The 17086-nt window shown below is 42.8% G+C and overlaps 1 protein-coding gene across 5 annotated transcripts in view; it reads left to right on the plus strand.

Moving 5' to 3' along the window:
• The window catches only part of RILPL1 (Rab interacting lysosomal protein like 1), a 32771-nt gene that overhangs the window by 11771 nt on the left and 3914 nt on the right, over positions 1 to 17086 (plus strand). The window contains exons 4-8 of one of the 5 annotated variants that reach the window (XM_090063024.1): positions 221 to 439; positions 8811 to 8983; positions 9799 to 9891; positions 14084 to 14145; positions 15043 to 15130. In XM_090063024.1, coding sequence (XP_089919150.1) covers positions 221 to 439; positions 8811 to 8983; positions 9799 to 9891; positions 14084 to 14129 — 531 coding nt within the window. In that variant the 3' untranslated portion in view covers positions 14130 to 14145; positions 15043 to 15130. Of the gene's footprint in view, positions 1 to 220; positions 440 to 8810; positions 8984 to 9798; positions 9892 to 14083; positions 14146 to 15042; positions 15155 to 17086 lie in introns of those variants that run through there. The other 4 variants (XM_090063021.1, XM_090063023.1, XM_090063022.1 and 1 more) reach the window with 4 other exon arrangements.

Genomic DNA, 17086 nt, shown 5'->3' on the forward strand with positions numbered 1-17086 from the left:
AAGAACACAATGTCTTATGCTGCAGGAAAAGTGCCTCCATTTACTCTGAAAACTAATTAAACAGCATTTGGAAAGCGAGACTGCAGCAGATAATTAGATGTTTAAAAAAATGAAAGTGAAAGAAGACATGAATTCAACAGGCATGCTCTTTAAATTAACACTTTTGATTTAATTACCATGGCTTAATGGGTGCTGACTTACTGTGTTGCTTATATTGCAGCTGCAACAACAGCAGAACAGGCTAATGAAAATTAATCATGACCTTCGGCACAGAATAACGGTTGTTGAGGCTCAGGGGAAAGCACTGATTGAGCAGAAGGTGGAGTTGGAAGCCTACCTACAAACCAAGGAACAAGAGATGGGCGTTTTGCGGGCAGAGCTTGGGAAATTGAAGGAGAAGCTCCACGGTGAGAGCAGCCAAAATGGAGAAGAGATCCAGGTAAGAGCTGTTTTACTCTCCCTGTACCTGCAACTCTTGCGCATCTGGGGTGTATTGTGCCATGAGACTCTAGGTGAAACTCCCCAGTGATTTTGGTAGGGATGCGGATTAGAAAGTGATAGTTTGAAGCACCAGGTGCAAGGATCTATTTGGAGGAAAGGCTTGCTGCTGTGCAATGCCGCACACTGGAAAACTGTCCTGTGACCAATACTACAGTGGGGCCAAAACAGCATACCAAGTACTAACTTCCAGGTCCCTCCCTACATGGCCTGTAATGTGGGCAAGAGCCAGCTTTGTTTCAGCGTAATCTCATTACCAACATAAGTGATATGTTAGCCTTGCTAGACCTGGAGGTCCTCTTTGTCCTTTCCCGTAGGTAGATAGGGCTAACATTGGCAGCAACAGACCAAAATGATGCAGTAACTTTGTTATAAATGATAGCACCTTGGACTCTTGCTGCAGAGAGAGGCACTGTCCTCTGGTAGATGGACCAGGAATTTCCAAAACCTATTGCCCAGTCTGGCTGCAAGGTTTTAATTGGGTCACCAACTCCTAGCCTGGGTTTTCCCCAACTATAAAACAGTGGCAGTGATACTTGCACGCTTCTTGTGAATTGTTTTGAGAACACTGTATGCCACACGGAGCATTCTCCCTTCAGACTGGGAATGGATGGTGTGCATTTGAGGCATCCAAACAACAGTGGACCTGTGTTTAAGATGTCTTGTCTCTGGTTGTCCCAAGCAATAATACCATCAGTGTATGACTTCATAGATTAGCCAGCTGTGGATTACTGCAGCCCACAAGGAGCCAGCCCTTGTCCCTGTCGCTAAAACAGAGTCACTGAAACACCACAGTGTTGGTGTTCTTCAGCAGTAGAAAGCTGTAATCTGAAATAAGGGAATCTCAAACTGCTTTGAGTGTAAGAGAGAATGGTCAGCTTCTCATGCATGTCACAGGAAGTTGGCCCTGATAATTGTGTGACCAATTGCAGAACTCTACAGATATAGTAACCACTTGTTTCCTAAAGAGATTAAAAATGCTGTGGGGAAATCCCAAATCTGTAGTGTCAGCTGTTTTATGTCTGCAGCAGCCAGCTCTTGGGTGCAGTTACAGTCTGCCTCTGGCTGATTTTTTTTTAATCTGCATCCTTAAAATATTTAGAAGGTTCCAAAATATAACCGCTGACGAGGTTTTAATCTTCGCCAAGGATGTCCATCTGTAAACTCTAACAGGTTCCAATGGTGAGGCTGTGTTATCAGGTGGCATAATGAAGATGGCACTAAAACTGAAGCAGAAGAGAAAATTGTGCTGTAATGGGTCCCAGAGGAGATGCTGTGCTTTGCAGGAAGAGAGAACCTCTCCATCTTACAGAGATGTTCCTAGTCAGTAGGATTTGCCACGTTTTGTTTTGAGTCCTCCCATCTCTTCTCAGGACGCAAGTGGGATTCCCAGGGCTCCAGGATTTGTATGTGGGCCAGGAAGCTCATGAGTAGGAGAAGCTGCTTGTTTCTATCCTTGGTAACAGCTCAAGGATGAATTCTTCTATTTTTTCAGGAATTTTTAAAAATTGATTTAGTCTCTGGTTGGCAATGAACATGACATGAATGAGGGCAAAGGGGAGAAACACAGTTGGTGTCTAATTTTTTCCTTTTGTTTATGCTGGCATAAAACCTGAAGAGCTACACTGATGAAAACTATATGGAAGCTTATCTAAAAGTGTTGCTTTTAGATAAGCAAGTGCAAAACAACTGACTCTAGAAATGCCAAACTTGGCTTGTCGTAGTCTTCATCAGGGAAGAAAAAGTTATTGGTGTCTGAAGAAAAGTAGCTTGCTTTGTTTTTAAAGGGAGGAAGGAGAAGTTGTGGTTAAAGCATGGAACTCTTAAGTTTTGAGGATTTGGGGTCTAGACCTTGCTCTCCTACAGACTTCCTGAATTATCTGGAGCTTGGCGTTTTAATCTGTGTACAGTTTGGTCCCAGCTTATATGGGGAGCACTTTGTCATAACTCCATTTCCATTTGCAGTACAGATGATATCTGAAACATTTGTAACTCTACTGGAGATGGACCCTCTGTGCACCATGGACAGACACTGCTTGTCTTTTTTTTGCAGGCTTGACTGCATTACTTCAGTTTGCCCTTGGCTTATTATTGTAGAGATGGAAACTCACAGGCCTAATGCTGGGTAACTGCAGAGGAACTGTGGGGCTGTATAGTAGTTGCTGGTAGTAAAAGCACATGTGGAATATCAGAATGTAGCAATGGCTGAAGTGGAAAGAATTCAGGTTCTTGTATCCTAAAATACATGCAACTTTAAATCTAGTAAATCTGGTTGAATGATCTTTACAATGCACTTGAGCTGATATAGTTCTTCTTAACTTATTCTGAAACCTTAATTGTGGTATGCTCATCCAAACTTTTGGCATTTTTTGCTTGCTTTATGGAAAGTTTACCAACTGTAAGGCTGGTAAGCTCCACAGGGCAGGCATTCTTTTTTGGTATGGTCACCAGCATAATTGGTGGGGGGGAGAGGGTCCCAATCTCTGTTGGCCTCAGCGTGCTAGTGGAATATAAATAACAACTTACCTAATGAAGCGCTTCGTAGTAGCCAAGAAATGATTAGCACAGAAATCTCCGCAAGCTGAAGATAAATTCCAGCTCCCTGAATGGATGCCTGAGTTGGGCTATTTGCCTTCATTTGCTATAACTGGTATCTTACAGTTCCAGCCTGGGACTGTTGGTACCTGGTTTGCTTCCTGCATAATAGACTGCGAGATGTTTGGCATCTTGGCAGATCAGTCGGTACACTCCCCATAAATACAGTCACCTATGGCCTTTTGCCCGCCAAGCTAAGGAAACAGGCATCGTTGCGACAAAACGTTTATGTACACTTGATGCTTTTGACCCTTGCACTCCTAGCATTGGGAACATGCCTGCAAGTTATGTTTACATCTAGGACTGAAAGCTATAGCCAGAGCCAAGCATCATGAGCCCGTTAACTGCTTCTCTGAAGCAGCTGTTTCTTAGCTCCTTAGAGACCCTGGGCACAGGATGAATGTCTATGACACTGTACCCACGCTCTCTGGAGGTGATCTCTGTGGGACAAATGCACTGGGCCATTTGACTGCCTTGCACAGTCCACTTACTGATCCATGCCCCTCCAGGCTGCTTCCAACACCGATCTGCTCCTGTACCAAGAGCTATACTCATGGGGCAGGGAGATTACCATCTTTACAATGAAGTCCAAATTGTTGCTCACTCTAGAAGGAGGAACATCAGTAATATTACTGTACACAGAAAAAAAACTGTGGTTCTTGTAGCACCCTGGGCCTGCGTGGTGGAACTGGTGGCCACAAGGCATCTGACCGTTCATGCAGGTTCCAGTCAATCGTCTCAGTTAAAATGTACACATTTTGTAGAAATACCAAAACAAGCATTGATGTGGAAAAGTGTAAAAGGTTTGAGTAGGATTCACTTGGAATGACTTGAATAACTGTGTGGATTCACCACATGTTGACAGTACACCCTTCCCAAACTCAGGCTGTTTAAAATCTTTGTAACGGACACATGCTGAAGGTCTAATTAGGAACATGCTATGACCCAGGGGAAATTTTTCTTGCATCCCTGGATTGACTGTCTCATACTTTAAGGTGTGATTGTCGTGACTTTAGTTTCCTGGACAATTGGGATTTCTATATGCAAGAAGACTCCTTCTTATGACTTATGGGACCCTTTTGTTCCATGACTGTCTCATTTAATTGGCCATTTGGAAGCTGCCGCCACTAGGCGTTAATGAAAGATTTGCTCTCTCTGGTTGGCATGCCATTGCTCTGAAAACTGACCATATTTCCATCAGCTGTAGTCATTGTGACTGTTCAGAAGTAAGGCATGTGTGAATTCTGCTCTGTCTCCAATCCATACATGAGAAGGGAAGCTGTGGTCATGCAGAACAGAAATGGATAGCAACAGGATTGGGCCCTTAAGGGCTATGGTATTCTCTGCCTGGCTTGTCACAAGCCCAGGCTAAGCTAATACCACCAAGCAAGTCTGCAAATATTTTTTCAGGAATGTTTCTAAATGAACTCCCTTTGGGCCCATTCACACATTAATTTCCCGTTAACATTTGTGCAATGAAGTGTTAGAGCAGAAACAGGCACAGAAAGCTAATTTGAAGCATGCATGCTCAAATACTTGCAGAGCAACGAAGAGCCAAGTGACCCAGAAAGATCAGAGCAGCGGGAAAGCAGGTGGGAGTGATTTGGAAGGAACAGGGCCAAGTCCCGCACAGAAAAGAGAGAGGACATGTAGCAGGACAAGCAGAGGATATCATAAAGCCCATCATGTGTGCATGTGCTTTCATCTTGTCTCCAAATGCTGTTCTGGGAGTGTTTTGCCATGTGAAGTATGCCAGATAGCTCAGAATAGGGCTGAAGAAGGGATGGGAAATGTGAAAACCCTGCTTACAAGTGGCCTGTTGTATGAACGAATCTGAGAACTGATGCTCTGTTGAATTTTCCTGTTGAGTGATTTAATAACAGCTGAAACATTTGGGTGTGAAGGACATGCCAGGATGCTTTGACCATGGGCGTATTATAAATGTTTGAGTAGATCACTGCCAGGAGGAAAGAAGTTGAGAACGGGGTGGTAGAAGAAAGAAACAGAAATAACTGAGAGATACAGGGAGGTGAAGATGTCTAACGTGTCCCCAGCCCCCCACAAAAAGCAACAGCAATGGCTTAATCTTCTGCAACTGAATGAGCTTGGTACCAAGATAAGCTAAGAGATGACTTCATTGTTGTTCATTCAGCCAGGAAGTCCAGCTTTGTAAATGGGGCTCTGGTGCTCCGGCTCTGAGCCAGCAAGTGTGAAAGTGTCCTTAGTCTCTGAAGAGAAAGGCAGCTTTTTTCTTCCCTGCAACTCCTTGGTTTCACAGCAATAGCATCTCTTCTCATTAGCGATGTTCCCCATTCTCTCTTCCTGGGCAATGTTTTGGCAGCAATTTGCAGTGAAAAGACACCTATAACTGGCTTAGTTCAAGGCTGGTTGCACTAGTGACTTACTTGTCAGTCTGCTGGCTTTTTGGTGAGATCTGCATAAGATGTTTTTGCTGGACAAGGGAATAGGCCCTGAACTGATCCATCTGACCTAGGTGGAAAAGTGTGGGCACTATGTTTTTCTTTGAGCATTTTGTGTTCTGGCGTATCCATCTCTTGCCATTCCTAAATATAGGTTCATTGCAGAGATAACAAGAGTCTGACAAGCCAGTGCTCAAGCTGCCTTCCCACTCTTGCAGGACATGGGCTATGTAGTGCTCTGCCACAGGAGTCTGAATTTGGACACACATTGATCTGCTGTCCTCTCACCTGGCTCACAAGTGAAAGGGAATGTTTTGCTGATAGGTGAAGTGCAGGGTTTTCAGAAGTGGCCTTCCCTCAGATGCTTGGGACCAGACTAATTTTGAATGTTTGAATGTTTTCTTTTTTCCTGAGATATTGGGGCCCAGCTGTCTGAAAGCTGTGCCACCTTGGCACTTCCGAATGATCAGGCCCTTGCGGTCCGGAACCCAAGTACACAAAACTAGAGGCTGCCGTTTGAAAATGTTTCGTCCATCAGGTCAGGAATGAGTGGGAGGGCGAGGTGGCAATTTAATAGTCCTATCACAAGGAATATCTGCCTTTGGCTTCTCCCTCAGACCCATCACCTTCTGTGCTCATTTAAAAGAACTAAAGCAAATGGGTAAAAACCAGTGGCTTTCCTGAATTGCTAGGTAAACTACCTTTTGTCTATAGTCAAATTTAACTTAATGCCACGTAAAAGCACAGGCCTTTTTCCTAGGAATTTGGGCTAGTCAGAAAATGTAAAAAAATGTATTGGTGTAAAGAAAAACTAGTGAAGATGAAGGTAAGCGGAGTGGGGGGACTCGGATTTAATTTTGACACAGCTCTACAGATGAAGTAAAATGAATCTGACTAACACTGAGGGGCAGCGCACTTCAGGAGAGAAGAGGAGACTGGGACCAGGAGATCTTGGCAAAAGTATTCATTTAGCATGGTTTTTACTTAATTCAGGCAAAAAGACCAAGCGTGCGGATTTTCTTGAGGGAGGAAGGAAAAAGAAAAATATCTAAATAAATCCCTTCTCTTCCCCTGCCCCAAATGAAGTGTTCTCAGGTATGACTTTGCAGTTTCAGTTGACCTGAAACTGCCATTTTTGGTGAATAAATTATTAGTTTCACATTTCACCAAATTCTAATCCTGATTCTGTCCATTTGAATCCTGTGGCACCAGGCAATCATTTTCTCTGTTCCTAAGCTGCTCTATTAAATCCTGAAGGTAAGTCCCTTTATTAACATTACATTGGTCCTCGAAGCCCATAAAGCAGATCTTTAAGGGGAGAAGTCTTTATCAGCATTGCACGATTAGGGGTGTGGCATTCTACCTTGGGCAGTTTTCCCCAGGAAGATTGAGTCCCCTGTTCTGATCCTTTTCCATTCAGCTTATCAAAATGTGTGTGTATATTTGGGTGGATTTGATTTGTGTAGAAGTTCCTAGTTAGGAGCTTCATGCTGCTGTAAACCACGAGCAGAATTTTTCTTCTGTTTGGGAAGGGGGGCAGCCTGGCTGTCTGCATCGGGTTCGGCTGCATCTGTCTCCCATCCCAGGTTGTGACAGTGCTTCCACAAGCTGGCATCTAGTCCGGTCTTGAGGGAAAAAAAAAGTATTAAGTTTCAAATGTACTAAACTGGAACAGCCTGCCCTGGATTTATTTTTGCAGCTGGAAGTTTTGGAGACTCCTGAAGCTCTTGGGGGAGTCCTGCTCTGCATTTTTTTCCCCCAGGTTTTTATCCCCCCAGGATTTCCTACTCCTCCTCGATACAATTGCTTATATAGCAAGATACCCTGTACAATACCTTTCCCCCTTTGGCCAAGTCCCTGCACGCAGTTGGATGCAGGCGGACTGCGGCACCTGCATTGAGCCCCACGGGGTAGGGACCTACTCAAATTGCAATTTTGCAATTTTCACAGAAACTGTGGTTTCCATGACTTTGCAGGGAATCACTGGGGGGGCGGGAAACTTACTATAAATAAAATCTTGGTTCCCCAGCTGGGTGGGGAGAAGTCACCAGCTCAAAGAGGAGCAGAAAAGGTGGCAGCAGCTCCCTCTGCCACCGATTGGCTGAGAGAGCTGCCTTTTTGTGTGGCCCCACCCCTCCACACCAATCATCACCGAGGGGTGGGGCCACCAGGGCCTGTTGGCCAATCAGCAGGCAAGGGGCAGGGCCCACGGAAATATAGGCCAGCCTGGCTTGTGAAATCATCTGTTTGCTGCCTCAGTTTGGCGAGGTCCCTCCCAGGGACTGTAGCTGGCGTCCACGGAGGTCTGAGAATCCACCTATGTCCACGTTCTGCCGGACGAGTGCCACAGAAATAAGGATGCAGCCGAGAGACTGTACGAAGGCCCCAAGCTAGAGAGATCTCCCAACTCTGAATTCACTGAATGTACAACTCTACCAGGAGAAGGAGGGAGTGAGCTCTTCTACCTTCAAAGCTCCTCGTCTGCTACCCCTAGCCAAAGTGAAATGCGCTGCACGTGTCTGTAAGCTTCCTTCACAGATCCTTTCCTTATGGGAATGAACAAAGCAGAAGCTTTTAATCATCTTTAAATATAGTTTGGGAAAACTTGCAGCATCTTCAATAGGAGCCTTCCACTTATGGCTGGAAATGCAACGGACAAGCCGCACAGAAGTCTGTCTAGCAAGCCGAGTGATATAAAGTAGGATTCAAAGCATCTTGCTTAATAAAACCCAGGCCCCATGTTTCAAAAGAGGTTCTTGGAGAAGGCTGTTTTTTCAGAATGTGCTGAGCATCTACACCCTGAAAATTGGGATCCCCAAGTGTCTCAAAAACTGTGGTATCCAAAATCATGAATCACGTTTGAAAGGACACAGAGGAGGTATATACAGAGGAGGAAAGAAAATTCCTATGAGCAGGGAGGCGGACTGCAGTGGAAATTTCACAGTGACCTTGCTGTAGGGTACACACGTGATGCCACGAGAAAGTGAGCTGGGTAAGGGTAAGGCAATCCTTCAGAGGTCTGCAAAACAAGGCCAGTTCTGTCCATTTGTTCACTGTTGACTATGGCAAGCATGGTAAAGTCTGCAGCGCAGCCTGTTAATATTTTATTGTTCTGCAGGGAATTAGGAGCACCAATTCAGTAAGGGTCTTGTTTTCCGTGGCACTCCTCTAGCATAGCCATTTGGACACCTCACGCTATCCTGCTCTGTCAGAAGCACGGAGATGGCAGGTTGCATCACACCTCTAAGTTCTTAGGCCTGTATCGCTTGTGCAGTAAGTTTGTATTTCATTCTGCAGATAGAACCAAACAATGATGAATCTCTCTCTGAATCGGAGAAGATGGCTCTGGATTTAAAAGATCCAAATCGTCCGAGATTTACTTTGCAAGAGTTACGGGATGTCTTGCACGAGAGGAATGAACTCAAGTCAAAAGTGTTCTTGCTGCAAGAGGAACTCTTGTATTATAAAAGGTATCTTAGCTGTCACCTCTGGCACTGCTGTCACCACAGCTTCTGTTGTGAAACACTAGCTAGAAAGAGTGTCTTTTTAAATAGTCTCTGCTATGCAATGCGAGCTGATCCTTTGTTTTCCCCTAAGATTTAAAATTTGCAATGGCTCCAAGCCACAAAACTTTGGTTCATATTTGAATTTTCCCAGAGTTTGATGGGAGCTTGGTTTTTAGGCCTCTCTCTAACTGCAAAATTCCTAGAAACCTGAGAACTATCAATAGGAGAGACGTTAAACAAATGCAGGCGTGTGAAGTGTGCCCATCACTGATGCATAATGATGGGGGAAGAAGCTAGTGGCTGCTGTTCACATTTCACCTTTTTTTTTTTTTTTGAGGATAGACAGGACAGCTTCTGGGATGTCAATCCAGCACCTTAATATTTAAAAATAAGAAACACCTTTTCTCTAGTATGGTAGATGGTGGGAGCCATTAAGCTCAGCCTGTGATTCTGCAGGACTGCTGTATGGTGGGAGGCCCTCCTGGACTGAGTTCAGGAAAATGATGCAGCCCTTTGGCAGGCCTGCCTCTGATGGCATTAATCCTGTAAATCCCCCTTGCCTGACTGGTACAGAGCCTGCCTCTTGCCACTACTGACCTGATGATTGTAGCAATTGAAGACCTGAAACAAAGTCAGTGAAAGATGCCAACCACCTTTGAAAGATTTGGGATAAGCCCCCCCTCCATTTCCCATGACTTGCAAAACTTCTGTAAGCTTTATTTTTTGTTTCTCCAGGGATGTGGAAGAACTGGATGCTAATTCCACCTTTTGTATTTCAGTGAGGAAATGGAAGAAGAAACCAGAACCCCCCAGCCTACACCCATCATTCAGTCAAAACCCTCAACTCAGCCAGAATCAGGAATCAAACGACTGTAAGTAGCTTTTCCTTTCAAGGCTGCTGAATTGGTCTGTATGCTGCAGCATGTTTCTTGGAAGGCAGAGGGGGGAACTGTTTGTTTCCTGAATCTAAAAATAATTCACTTGGTGACATCACCCCTGTATGCTTTGGATATAATCATGTGTTACATCTCCCACTGCTACAGAAGCACTCTTAAGGATTTATGAAACAATATATAACTTGGTCCTGATCTTAATATCTATTTGTCACAAAGTGCCCTTAACACCTTTCAATCCCTTAATGCATACAGTGATGCAGAAAAGAGAAAGTGTCTCATGTGCGTGCATCCATAGGCCAAATTGCTCCTGAGGAGCTCCGTTCAATTCTAGTATTTCCTTCTTGAGGACTATTTGTAATATTAAAATCAAATGGAACAACATGTGTTGCTACAATTCATAACCATGTATGAGTAAATATAAGCTAAGAAGTTGTTAAACACCAATGACTGCTCTTGATGGGAACCCTCTTCAGTCTGTGAGTAGATGTACATCTAGCATAGAAGTACAGAACGGGCAATGTCTTGCAGGCCACGCTGTTTGGAGCCTGACTCTGTATTTTCTAGGTATCCAAAATGCTGGGGTCAGTATGAGACTTGGTGCCTAAAATGGATGGATAACAGGGATCTTTTGTATTCTTGTTTAACTCTAAATTGTAAACTCCTTGGGGCAGAGGCTGTAAGGGGATAGAGTGGTTCCACAACAGGAAAGTACTGGCAAGCTACTGCCTCTAGGTCAGTGGTTCTCAACCTTTCTGGACTCGAGGCACTCCTCATTGGACTTGAGGCCCCCTCCATTACTTTTTTGAATTATTTGGCATCAAATTTCAAAAACGAATGTACATATTAAAGTTTTTACCCCCATGCTGGGCTGTGAGGGTGGGGGATTGTTCAAGTAGGGACAATCCTGACCCTGCCTTTATCTGCTTAACTTACCTCCTTATCTCCTCTCACTTTGCAGCACCCTTCAAAGGAACTGGCAGTGCTCCAGGATGCCACAATGCCCTAGTTGAGAATCACTGCTGTAGGTCTTACCCCTAGGATTTTTAGAGTACATTGATTGTAACAGACACAAGCACCTGAGCCTGTAAGGGTATGGAGCTCTTCCATTCCCATTACTAAGTTGCTATTTCTTAGTTTCTCATAAATCTGAGCCTTCAGTCTAGAGCCTTGCCTTAGTTTTTCCCTTGGGATAGATCTTCCTAACTCTTGTCTTACTGCACCTAACAGAATGACCTTGTCTTGCTACTTATTAGGCTATAAAGCACTGTAGCCATCTACAATGCAGCATAATAATACAAAAAAAATCAACAAAACCCTGTACTTGCAATGGAAAATGTTCAATTAACAATTAGCATCAGAGGACTTGGCTATAAAATCATGTTACCTGATGTGTTCATTGCAACATTCAACCCCGCTATCATATTTATTCCTAATTAGTCTTAACCTGCTAAGAGAGTCTCAGATTGTGAATAATGTAAACTTTAACTATAAAAATGACCTTGATTATGGCCCTCTTTTACTTGGAAGATACTTCTATTCCTTCCCCAAGTGCATATAACCTTTTTTTAATAGAAGAGTACTGGCTCTTGTGCACTACCTTCCACTGAAGGATCTTGAGATCTGATCCTAATCCAATGGGAGTCTTTTGGTTAATTTCCCTAGTTTTTGGAATATGCAATTAGCATGAAATAACAGGCCAAGTTCTGATAATGCTTTATTTTATATTCTTTGAAAACATGTTCCTAAATTTGGCCTTTGGATTAGTTTCTATCTTGGAAGTGGTTATGAAGCTGCTCTCATCTAGAATCACTTAAAGGTGTGTCATTTTGGATGGGCCAACTTACTTCTTTATTCATCTTTCTTTAATCTTTCATACCTCATTTCATTTGGCTTCACTCTCTTTGAAAGATGGCTGGTTTCAGTTAGCTAATCCACCAAGATGGCAGCTTGTATGTGTACTGCATTTCTTATCTTTTAGTGAAAGCTTGACAGAAGTCTAAGTTGCACACACTTTGTTAGGGTGCAGTTTGTGCTAACTGGATGTCATTCGTGTGATTGCCTAGTTCCAACATATGCAGAGATGCAATGCTGGAAGGCCTGAGTATTACTGTACTGGCTGTCTCACCTAGTTCCTTCCTCCAAACAACAGATCATAAATTTTTCTGGGTGTTCAAAAGCCCATGCTAACCACCTGACTAGTAATCAAGTTGTGAATTTCCAAATAAGCGTTCACATCAATCTGTTTCTTGTCTCATCCTGCTTTAAATGCAGAAGTTTACTAACATTGAAAGAAGTGCAAGTTAAACCCGTTGAAAGAAGCCAAAGGCAAAAACTCCTTTCACACTGAAGGCACTCCCATGTTCCAGAACTCCCCTGGCCTGTTCTTGGCAAGACATGGAAGTGTGCAGTAAACCTGTCATGCATGAATCATGCGTTACCTTTCAACTGGTCCACTTAGTCCCGTGGCTTCTGTGTCACATGCAGATGGAGAGCTGACCCTTTCTTTATATGGGTGGAAATAAATCTCAATTTTAAATTAACCTGGACAGGAAATGGACTCCAACTGTCTCCATCCTGTCTAGTCAAGCCCATTTCTTTTCTCTTCCTTTTCCTCCTGTCTATCCCTGTCCTTGGTAGATTGCCTTAGTGCTCAGGATGGGGCACTGGCTGCCATCATGAGCTGGGAAGAATTTCTAGAACTCCAGCAGTCCCCACAAATACTATGATTTGACAGGTGCCAGGGCTTTACGGTATCCTTTTTAAAAGAAAGTTTCCCAAGTCCTCTGTTTCCGTGTTTACTTCTGCAGCTGTCACCATTACAGCCCACCTAGGAAGCAAAGGGAAGGAACATTGCTGAACCAGTCACCTGCTTCTTGGCTGGTAGGGCTCAGAGACCATCTGTTCCCAGGGTTGACTGCTGTTTTTTCTCTCCAGTTCTAGCTTGTGTTTTTGATGCTCTGGGCATTCAGGCAGCTGCTCAGTAAATACAGTACTTAATATTAGTTTCTAAACCTGCAACACTGCCAGAAGAGCTGGGTGTTTCCGTTACCATAGCACACACTACAAGATGAAACACAGCTTGGATTAGAACGCTCTGGGCCTAGTCATGGTCTTGGTCTTTTCCTCTTAACACAGCCTAAAAGTAAAGCGAGACGAAATAGATTTGTTGCACCCTTTGGGAAAAGTAGAATGCCCTTGTAACTCTGTACTTGCTATCAGGAGAAAGCAGTGCAGTTTGGTCATGCAGTCAATGAGATGTATTCTGTTCTGTGCTAGATTTGCTCATAGAATCGTAAAGAACTAGGACTGGAAGGGGACCTCCAGAGGTCATCTAGTCCAGTGGTTTTCAGCCCATGGTCCGCAGACCCCTGCGGGTCGGCAGACTATGCCTAAGGGATCCGCAAAGATGACTATGATCAATCAAAAGTATGTGAATACCCACACATACAATTCAAAGGGGTCCGCACCGCCATTCAAAATGTTTTAGGAGTTGCAAATGAAAAAAGGTTGAAAACCACTGATCCAACCCCCTGCCTGAGGCAGGATCATCCCTATCCAAACCATCCTATACAATCCATAATCTAAACTCTACATAAGACTACTATCATCATATGACTCTGTTGCTGTAACCAATGAAGGGAAGTGGAAGTTCTGAAATCCTATATTTATATCCCTGGCTTTACGACTTGATTTTTTTTTTTTTTTTTAACTTTAATAGGGCTTCAACCCTGTGATGGCATCTTGTTTGTAAATGAATCTTTACTCTAATTAGAAGAATTCGAGGGCATATTTGTTGGCCACTAAAAGAAAAAACCTAACAGTACCGGCATTAAGATAGCTAGCTCTGTTTTGTTAGTACACTGCAGAAAACGCCCTTTTGTCTTAAAGTTGCCACACGTGTTTGTCCCTGACGTAATGCCTGAAATAGTCCTTTAAGTTTTCTTTCTTTTTTTTTTTTTATAACCCACAAAAGCCCATGTGTCAGTCTGAATCCAGAGTGGGCCATGACATGAAAAGCTAGAAGGCCTAGCTATGGCTGCTGATATAACAATGTTTGTTTGTCTGAAACTAAGAATAGCAGCTAAAGCAGCTGTGGTGGGAAGAGTTCAGAGTGGCATTTGGTCACAAGTGAAATGACTGATGATCTCAACTTAATCTTTAACATTAGTCCACAGTGCAAAACTAAATTGAGAGCCTCTGAAGAAAATGCTTAGAAAAACAGAGGCTATGGTAGGTATGGGTGAAGGTGCCTTGGCAGACTTGCATGGAGCAGGTTGTACAGAGCAGCTAGGTAATCTGCTCTCAAGTCTGGCTGCCCTAGAGCTTCACAGTGTGCGTCTAAATTGCATGAACTGTATGAGTAACAGTGCTAGACTCTAACAAAGAAACTGATGCCTGACTAGTCAGCTAGAAAAAAAGTTTGCAAGGCCTTTAAATGAGTCATACAGCTGTCTGTGGTTGCAGTCTTCCTGCGTGTGAATTAATACAGGACTTCTAAGAGGAGATCGGTGGGCTTTTAACAAAGTAGAATGCAAAAGGTTCATTTTTAAAACCTTCACCTGGCTTGTCTGTCTGGTTGCTTTTGTTTTAAGTTGGCAGTATTCTCACTTTTGCCCCTTCCAAGACCCCTAACACTAATACTGGCCACTGCTAACCTTATTTCCCTATGCAAATGTCCTTGGAACAGCAGTAGCCCTGTTTGTGTATTTAATGACCTGCACTTTCATCCTTCATTTCATCATGTACATACCTGTCTGTTCTTCCTGGTACAGATCTGTTAAAAGAAACAATGTTCGCTCTGACACTCTGCATCACTTGAGATAATCTCTCGGTGAGGTTACACCAAGACTCTGGGCTGCATCGCTATGGAGATTTGAGCTCTTTATGAATGTTTTTATAGCAACCTAACAACCAGTGGCAATGACTAACTTCTCACAAACCAAATCTCCAGTGGTCAGCTGTCTCCAGTGATGCTGGCACATTTCACTTTGTAGCAAGTCCTATGTGTGGTAATTCCAAGTAACCCATGTATCTTGTTTGCCCTGTTTTCTTCTTTTTAATGGAATGCCTTTTTATTTTTCTTACTCCAGTCTCTTATCTCTTCTGTGTCTGTACTTTTCTGACCAGGATCTTTACAGCCATAATGCCCATGGTAGCAGCTGGATTGATTCCAGACGATCCCACATTGCAGCCAATAAGAAGACTTGTGTCCCTTGTAGGATTTTTTTTTTAATGTTTGGTACTGTGGTTTTCTTTCGCATGTCCCTTGTGTTATATTATGGTGCTGATTGCATTCTCATTGGCTGACTGTGGGATCACAGAAGCTTGGTGCCAATCAGAATGATCAATCGGGGCCAACTCATTTTAATCCTCAATCATTCATTCTCGAGTATTCAGTTCATCACTCTTTCTTTTGTCTAATGTTACCCTGCTAAACCAATCTCTCATTACCTTTAGGAAACTAATTCAATAAGAACGTTTTAATCAGCATCAATTAACTTTTGCTTGCTAGGCCTGTCTGTCTCAAAAGCACTGGCATGATCTTTAAAAATCATGTCATTCTTATCAATCAGTTATACAGAATATAGCAATGACTTCCACATTAACTCCTAGAGTTTCTTATAGGCTGTCCTGTAAATGTCTGAGAGCATGTGACTGGGGGATTTTGGTCCCCTGTTGTGTTCTGAAAGACAGTGTCTGTACTTATAACCAATCTGACAACCAATTCTTGGCAACTGCTGCACGAGAGCATTGACTATTGTTAATGCAAATTTTTCTTTTCTTTTGTTTTTGCATTGTGATTGGTATTGAAGCAATCATTATGTGACAGCTATGTTTGCTGCTGCAAAAAGTTTATTCTTAACTGCTTCCTCCCCTCCCCTCTAAATGTTTGGGGGAAAATAGGACATTATATATGTTCTTACCTTTTGGGGACTGAAAGGTGCCATACTTTTATGGCCAACAATAACTTTACATTTTGAGTTAAATATTTAAAATTCTTTCAGCTCAATTTAGAAGTGTCTATATAAAAATACACTTAATTTAATGCAGAAGACTCAAATAGCTGAACTCTGACATTTAAAATGAACTGTGTAAATACAGCAGCTCTCAGTGAGTAGTGTGGGTTACTAAGCTTGAAGGTGCCAAACTGAACAGGCACAGCAGAAAGCCTATTAGCTGTATATTGTAACTTCAGTGGAAACTGGATCTGCCGCACCCCCCCCCCATGTTTTGGGGTGAGGAGAAGGGCAGATATATACACTACAGCATAAAAACATTGACAAGTTCCAGTCATGAAAGTGGCAGAATGGTACTGAAATAAGTTTTCTTGCACAGGAAGGTAACTGCAAAACACGGTGCTGCTAAAGTTTCGGATTAAAAATCGGAAAGGAAATGCAAAAAGTTGAGACTCCGCCCCCCAGTGACAGATTTCACTACCTTGTGTTGAGTTGAAGTAGTATTTCCAACTCGTTCTTAGGAAATGCTTAACATATTTTGTGGATGCATGAATTTACTTTGCATTGTAGTAGCATCTAGAACAGGATTACATTGTGCAGACACTCCAAGACATAATTTAGTTTACCATAACATCTAAAAGCCTAACTGTGGGCTTACTCTTCTAGCTGGAACCTTAACTTTTGCATTTCCCCACTGTCTACTGCCATAATGCACAACTTATTGAAAGAACAAGATTTCCTTTGCTTAATTTAGTAACTTCTCCGCCATATAAACCCCAATAATACTAATGCAAAGAATGTGTTTTTCACATCAATCCTACTTTTTCAGATATTATGTAGTGTCAGCTCATGCATGCCATTGCATGCCAATAAATAATATGTAAACTTATTTGCATTTAGTTTAAAACCCTTAGGCCCAACTTGTGCAAGCACACTACATGTATATGTTAATAACGCTCTGTGTTTTTAAGCAATTTTTATTTAAAAAATCACTTTACTGTGCTTAATTTTCCTGCTGTAGTAGCCCATCTCTCTTTCTGCTTGAAAACCTGGTTACTATTTTCAAACCAAAAACGATCCTTTTACTTTATCCCAAGAAACTAATCCTGTTGCTGCTTTTATAAATAATGGAATAAAATGCACCTATATAATCTCTGTACACTTGCATAGCCCACCGCATTTAAGGCTTCTATGAAGCTTCTTTAGCAAAGCAA

This window comes from Crocodylus siamensis, chromosome 9 (genome assembly GCF_052110815.1).
Source record: "Crocodylus siamensis isolate JL-2025a chromosome 9, ASM5211081v1, whole genome shotgun sequence".
In the NCBI taxonomy this organism is placed as follows: Eukaryota; Metazoa; Chordata; order Crocodylia; family Crocodylidae; genus Crocodylus; species Crocodylus siamensis.